Source organism: Aquarana catesbeiana, linkage group LG09, assembly GCF_042186555.1.
Source record: "Aquarana catesbeiana isolate 2022-GZ linkage group LG09, ASM4218655v1, whole genome shotgun sequence".
NCBI classification, from domain to species: Eukaryota; Metazoa; Chordata; class Amphibia; order Anura; family Ranidae; genus Aquarana; species Aquarana catesbeiana.
In genome coordinates, this window is record NC_133332.1 from 118,466,154 (window position 1) to 118,473,440 (window position 7,287).

Below are 7,287 nucleotides of genomic sequence, written 5' to 3' on the forward strand. Positions count from 1 at the left end.
AGAATAGTCAGGGAAGATAAGTAGCTTGTTATTTTGATGGCGTATTTCTCCCTGCACTCTATCAGCCCGGAGTACTTCATCCCTGTCACGGAAGTTCAGAAACTTTAGGATGAAGGTGTGTGGCGGTGCCCCAGGGGGCCCCGGCTTGGGAGGGATCCGGTGAGCTCGCTCCACCGCATAGAAAGGTGAAAATTGAGCCCCTGGTAGGAGGGAACGTAGTAGGCCTTCAATAAACTCCGTCGGACATTTCCCCTCAGCTCCTTCCACCAGACCTACAATACGGAGGTTGTTCCTCCTATTACGGTTTTCCGCATCTTCGGATTTATATTCCAGTGCTCTAATTTTGGTTTTCAGGGCCCGTAAGTCTGCTCCATGAGACTCTACAGTGTCCTCCACTTGCCCCAGACGCTGTTCGGCATCAGAGAGCCTGACCCTTATTTTATCCATGTCCAGCCTTATTAGACCAACATCTAATTGCACAGCGTCTATCTTGGAGGTAAGGGTAGTAAGGGAGGCTTGGCAATTTCCTATAGCAGCCAAGACATCAGCCAGACCTGGCTGTGTAGAGGGGGACTGCTCTGGCTGCTCTGTTTGGGACGCCATGTTGCCACTAGCGCGCCTCCCGGGCCCCACGTGGTCTGCACAGGCCGCCTCTGTCTCCTCCGGTTCGGGGGGAAATTTCAACTTCTTACCCCTTCCTCTGGCTGGCCGGGATGATCGGCGGCGCATGTGAAGAATCCGTTGGCTTAAAGACCTGCTGCTAATGCTGCTTTTAAGAATCTTCCACAAGTGAGTTGTCAGGGGCGGAGGTGACCCTGGGTGTATCAAGATGGCCGCTGCTCCAGGGACCAGGTCAGGGCCTCAGACCTTCCAACCAGCCGCTACAGGGTGTATAAATATTGTGGCAGTGCCTACAGGTAGTCCGATGGCCAGGGCAGGTAACCAGGAGTCTCTGGGGAGCAAGATGTGGCAATAAGATGTGTATGAGCTGCCGCCGGGTGTAGCAAGATGGCCGCCGCTCCAGGCACCAGGCCGAGGCCTCAGCCCCTCCAGCCAGCCGCCACCAGGTAGAAAAATACTTTGGCAGTGCCCACAGGTAGTCCGGTGGCCAGGGCAGGTAATCAGGAGTCTCTGGGGAGTGAGATGTGGCCAGAAAAGGCGCAGGAGCCGCTGCCGGGTGCAGCAAGATGGCCGCCGCTCCACGGACTAGGCCGAAGCCGCGGTCTTTCCTACAGGCCGTCCCCGGACGGGGAGATCCGGCGATCGCGGCCGCGGATGGCGCTCCAAGAGGCTGGAAAACTCAGATGGCCAGGCAGGGAACAGAACAGGCTTGTTGAGCACAAAAGTTAGGTTAGGATCGCCAGGATTGCAGCAGGATTGTGTTGCAGGAGTATGGGCAAGCGGAGCTCTCACTGCACATGTCCTACCCCATCGCTCTCCAGGCCACGCCCCCCCAAAATTCCAATTCTGATTGGGTTTTTTGGAATCGCATCAGAAATATAAAATGAAAGTGGCGCCATTGTCTCTTTACTTTAAACATTTAGTTGGAAAATTTTGGAGTGAGTAATGGTCATAAAGTGAGTGGGGGAAAAAAACTGAAAAGGGGGGGAAAAAAGAATACAAGATGAAAAACTCGCACTATAAACACATTAATGTGTTTTACGAGAGAGGCTTGAAACTGAGTTGTTGCTCCAGCGAGAGGCACGCTGGATTCACAATTTGTCAGCTCTCAAGCCACCTGGACTGAACAATGGTTTCAGTTTCAAGCCTTTCTTGTAAAACACATTATTGTGTTTATAGTGTGAGTTTAACAGGACAGGTTCCACTCAGAACAGGCCTCGCCATGGTCGACCAAAGAAGTTGAGTGCACGTGCTCCACGCCGTATCCATAAGTGTGCTGCCAGCTTTGCTGCAGAGGTTGGTGGTGGAGGAGCGCAAAGTCTCTAACAACATTCAACTCCGTGATGTCATCATGGAGGAGTGGAAGAGGACTCCGGTGGCAACCTGTGAAGCTGTGGTGAGCTCCATGCCCAAGAGTGTTAAATAATGGTGGCCACACAAAATATTGACAGCTTGGGCCCAATTTGGACATTTTCACTTAGGGGTGTACTCACTTTTGTTGCTAGCGGTTTAGACATTAATGGCTGTGTGTTGAGTTATTTTGAGGGGGCAACACATTTACACTGTTATACAAGCTGTACACTCACTACTTTACATTGTAGCAAAGTGTCATTTCTTCAGTGTTGCCACATGAAAAGATATAATAAAATAAAATATTTACAAAAATGTGAGAGGTGTACTCACTTTTGTGAGATACTGTATGTGGGGGATAATTTTATATTGAACACGTATAGGATTTAACACCATTTATGTCTGTTACTTAACCACTTCAATACCGTGCCTATTCTGGCACTTCTCTCCTTCATGTAAAAATCATCATTTTTTTTGCTAGAAAATTACTCAGAACCCCCAAGCTTTATATATGTTTTTTTTTTTTAGCAGACACCCTAGGGAATAAAATGGTGGTCATTGCAACTTTTTATCTCACACGGTATTTGCGCAATCATTTTTCAAACGCCTTTTTTTTTTTGGAAAAAAAAGGTTTTATGAATTAAAAAAAAATAACAAAACCGTAAAGTTAGCCCAATTTTTTTGTATAATGTGAAAGATGATGTTACGCCGAGTAAATAGATACCTAACATGTCACGCTAAAATTGTGCACAATCATGGAATGGTGCCAAACTTCATTACTTAAAAATCTCCATAGGCAATGCTTTAAAATTTTTTTACAGGTTACCAGTTTAAAGTTACAGAGGAGGTCTAGTGCTAGAATTATTGCACATGCTCTAACGCACACGGCGATACCTCACATGTGTGGTTTAAGCGGTGTTTACATATGTGGGCGGGACTTGTGTGTGCGTTCGCTTCTGAGCGTGAGCTACCGGGCACAGGGGCGTTTTTAATTTTATTTTTACTTAATGTTTTTTATTTTTACACTTTTTTTTTTATCACATGTATTCCTATTACAAGGAATGTAAACATCCCTTCTAATAGGAATCTATGTGACAGGTCCTCTTTATGAAGAGATGTGGGGTCAATAAGACCCCACATCTCTCCTCCAGGCTGGAAAGCATGAGATCGGGGAAAAAAAAATCACCGGTCTCATGCTGACAGCCGCGATCGCGGCTTTGTTTATTTCCGGGTATGTTATGACGTCACGACCGGGCCTCCGACGGTGATAGAGATGACTGGTGACTATCTGGTCACCGGAAATCTCTATCGTCCTCATCCAGCGCCGGACGATTCTTTCTCCGGGCCCCCGATGGCACGGGAGAGCCCGGAGAAGAACCGGATGGCGCCTATAAGAACGATCAAGCAGCGGACCTGCCGCTATGATCATTCTTATTGTGCACAGAATCGCTGGCTGCAAAGAATGATATCTGAATGATGCCTGCAGCTGCAGGCATCATTCAGATATCCCCCTAAAAGTCAAGGATGTCATTTTACTATGGCCGGGTATTGAAGTGGTTAAAGACACAACCATGGGCGTCCGCAGAACTTTTTTCAGGGGGGGGCATAATTTTATGGACACCCATGCTCGGCCCCTTTTCGACAATGTCATGAAGGGAGGGGCTTAGTCACTGCCAGTGTGCCATCAAACGCAGCCAGTGTGCCATCAAACGCAGCCAGTGTGCCATCAAACGCAGCCAGTGTGCCATCAAACGCAGCCAGTGTGCCCATCATATGCTGCCAGTGTGCCCATCATGATTGGCGGAGAGGTGGTTTAGTGTTAGGAAAGTGAATAGTCATTCGCTTTTCTAACACAGCTGAGTGACCTGCGAGCGCCAAGCATGGCGCTTGTAGGTCACCATTTTTGACGCCTATTAGAGCCTATGGCTCTAATCAGGTGCTTAAAAAACACCCCCCGGCGATGCAATTCAGGCGTCCTGCCCCCGAAAAGGGGCCGGGCGCCTGAGTAGGGGGTGGCAGCGGCGGCCATAGATAGATTCATGCAATGCATGAATCTATCTATAGGTGATAGAGGGGTGGCAGAAGAGAGAGGGGGTGGCGCTCCCGTGCGCCCTTAATGCACGGGCCGCCATTGTGTTGTGGCCATATTTTGATCTTGATGAAAACAGCTATACAGACTGTATAATACAGTCTGTATAGCTGTTTCCATCAAGATCAAAATATGGCCACAACAGTTCCAGTTGTATTGAAATACAAAAAAATTGTACATAGTGGTATACAGGCACTGCTGTTACCTGTGGTTCTTCAGGGTCGGAATAGTCCAGGCACTGGCAGTCACTCAGGCAGTGTATTCCCTGTTGTCCACGCCACGCAGCTGTGACCTGTGGGAGGAGCCGGCGCCGCGCCGGCCGGATCGGCATAGCAGTAACAACATATTTTGCAGAGGCAGCAGCCAATCGAGGCGGGTCAGTGTCACATTAAGCAGAGTGGCGAGCGCAGAGGCTCGAGCGGCAGAGCCAATCTGATGCTCGGCCAGGGGTGAGGAGGGAGGGACGGTCACGCACGGATGCATGTAGTCGGAAAAGACAGCCCCAGCAGCACCCAGGCTTTGAAAAAAAACACCACGGCTGCCGTGGCGGCCGTTGCAACACAAGGAGGATTTCAACACACAGATTCCAGGGGGGGGGGGGGGGGGGCAAATGACCCCCCTTGCCCTATGGTGCGGACGCCCATGGACACAACACCATTTTGGTAACACGATCACTTACCATAGGATTTACACTCCTCCGACCAACCCCCCCCCCCCCTTTATTTACTTTAAGGTAAATTGATTGAATTTTCCGACAATGTTGTTTTTACTTGCCTGGAGATATTTCCAGTTTAGGTTTCCGATCAATTTCTGATCCAGTCAGACTGGAAGAGAGTGGGCTGTGATAAAATGTAATATATGCTATTTACCTTTTGTGGGGATGTGTGAGAGGTCACACCCTACTAAGAAGCAGAGAGATTAATGGGGGGGGGAAGTGTTTGCTCGTCTTAAAAATCTGGAATACAAAAGGCATATTTAGGAATAAATTATTAATTTACATTAACAGTTTGGTTTTGATCCTTAGGCTCATGGAAGACCAGAAGAAACACTGGGTTGAAGAGTTATTTGCACCACGTTTCACTGCACAAGATTTGTTCTATGAGACTTTTGAACCAGATCTTCTGCTGTCAGAAAAATTGGCCAAGGAGAGAGCCAAGACAGTAAAAGGGATCTACCAGGCTGCACTTCGTGAACTTAAAGAAGATGAAAAACAGAAACAAAAAGATAAATTATCTAAACTGATCATTCGAGATTACGAGTCTTCCAACCAGAAAGCACCTGCAACAGCCCAAAATACCACCTGTGCATCCTGTCAAAAATCTAACGTCAGTTCTTCTACCACTGTAGGTGATGACAATAACAGATGTATCTGGAGTGAACATGAAATAAACCTTTTAAGACATGAAATGAGTAAAAATCATAGCGAGGGAACTCGGCTAAAGCTTCAGCTTGAAGCTTGTAAGCTTGAGCTGTCTGAACTAAAAGCCAAACAAAAGAAGACCGAACAGGAGTTAGAAGCTGCCAGAGCTGAGCTGGCTGCATCAAAACGGTACGCTGAATGTAAAAGCGTTTTTCTAAAGCAGATGCAGAAAGATGGCTTGAAAAAAGATGCAGAAATTCAGTTTTTGAAAAAAGATTTGCAAGATAGAGCTGGAATGCTACAGAACCTTACAAGCAGTTTATATAAAGCCAGAAAGGAGATGCAGGATCTGCAGCTGCAAAATAATGACATGGAGTATGAGTTAAAGACTTTAAGACAGCAGCAAGGACTGCAAAATATATTTGCTGTGGAGAACATGAAACTGCAGTTTAGTAGGAAAGTAAATAATTTACGTGAGGAAATAGAATCCATTAAAGCAGAAAGAGAAAAACAAAGGCTTCACATAGCTATAGATGGTTTTGCCTTAAAGTGAACCTTTCTGTAAATTCCATACTCAATCCCCAGTCTGTACTAGGCCCTTTCCGGCACCTATACTTGCCTTTACCACTATATCCCCATTGCCACCCCTATACTTGCCTAGTATTATCAACAGTTGCATACAAAGGCTTCGTTTTCCCTTAAGGCTGAGGGGCGGTAAAAACATGCAGCTGAGTAACGTTTTTACATCCCCCAATTACACACCTAAGCTGCACAGGTAACTGAAAAGAGGTAGACACATGCAGCAGCAAAACTGATCCCTGCTGTCACATTCCAACGCAACCCATTCCAGTGATTGGGGCTGCATCAAAACTGCATACAGTGGTGCATGCTTGTAGGGTAAAACAGGCAGTGACAAGGCGATGTAAAGCATCATCATCACCTGTCAAACGGCCTCTGAAAGGGGATCCACATCCATCAATGCAAGTGTAAACAAGCACACAAAGGCATTTCCATTGCCCCCCCCTGTGACTATGCTGGGGTCTGAGTAACCAATCACCAGAGTCCTGCATTGTGGGAAGGTGGATGACATGTCACATGGTTCTTTCCACTTGGTACCAGGACTTCTACAGAGTGACAGTAAAGATAAATAACTACATGGCAAAAGAATTCAATTTTTTTTTTTCACTGTGTCCATAAGTTTACTATGGACATTATGTAGCAGTGAGTGCTGGAGTTCCACTTTAGCACATAACATACTTCCTGCAGTCTTTTCTTCATATAGTTCCTGGTGGTGGTTTTTAACAGAACCTTTTAATTCTGACATGTAAACTGACAATTTTTTAAATAAAATTTATTTTATACAATGTTTTGGATAGTTCATCAGGATGTTTGGATATTTTTCCACCTTTGTTTAAAGCTGAACTCCAGGGGAACCACTAAATGTATGAATGAAATGCAAACAAGTGAGCTGTCTTACTGCAAAAGTAGTTTTATCTCTGTCCATCCAGCTCTGAGATTCACATAGCCATGTCAGACAGCACACAAGCTGGATGACATCACTTTCTTTATTACAGTTATAGACTGTGTAACAAATACATTGGTGTCCTCGCCACACCCTCTTGCCTGCTGTTTGGACATTGAAAGAGTAGCAACAAACTGAGATCATCTTTCTGCTCTCTTCTCCTATTAGTATATTCGCTGTCAGTATAGTCTCATGCAAAATACCTGATTGGCTCCGAGTAGTGAACTCAATATGTATTTTGCAGTTTTATAGGTTACATCTAGAAAAGGGTAATTGTTCCTAAAGCAGTTACCTGAAACATCTACCCCTTGTCTTCAATTACTCCTGAAAATCGCATTGCATTGT

At 46.1% G+C, this 7,287-nt stretch overlaps 1 protein-coding gene across 4 annotated transcripts in view; it reads left to right on the forward strand.

The window, feature by feature from the left end:
* Positions 1–6,784, forward strand: part of CCDC160 (coiled-coil domain containing 160) — a 28,732-nt gene extending 21,948 nt beyond the window's left edge. For all 4 annotated transcript variants that reach the window (XM_073599181.1, XM_073599179.1, XM_073599180.1 and 1 more), the window contains one exon: positions 5,085–6,784. In XM_073599181.1, the coding sequence (XP_073455282.1) occupies positions 5,089–5,973 (885 nt within the window). In that variant the 5' untranslated portion in view covers positions 5,085–5,088 and the 3' untranslated portion in view covers positions 5,974–6,784. The remainder of the gene's footprint in view (positions 1–5,084) is intronic.
* The last annotated feature ends 503 nt before the right edge of the window (positions 6,785–7,287 follow it).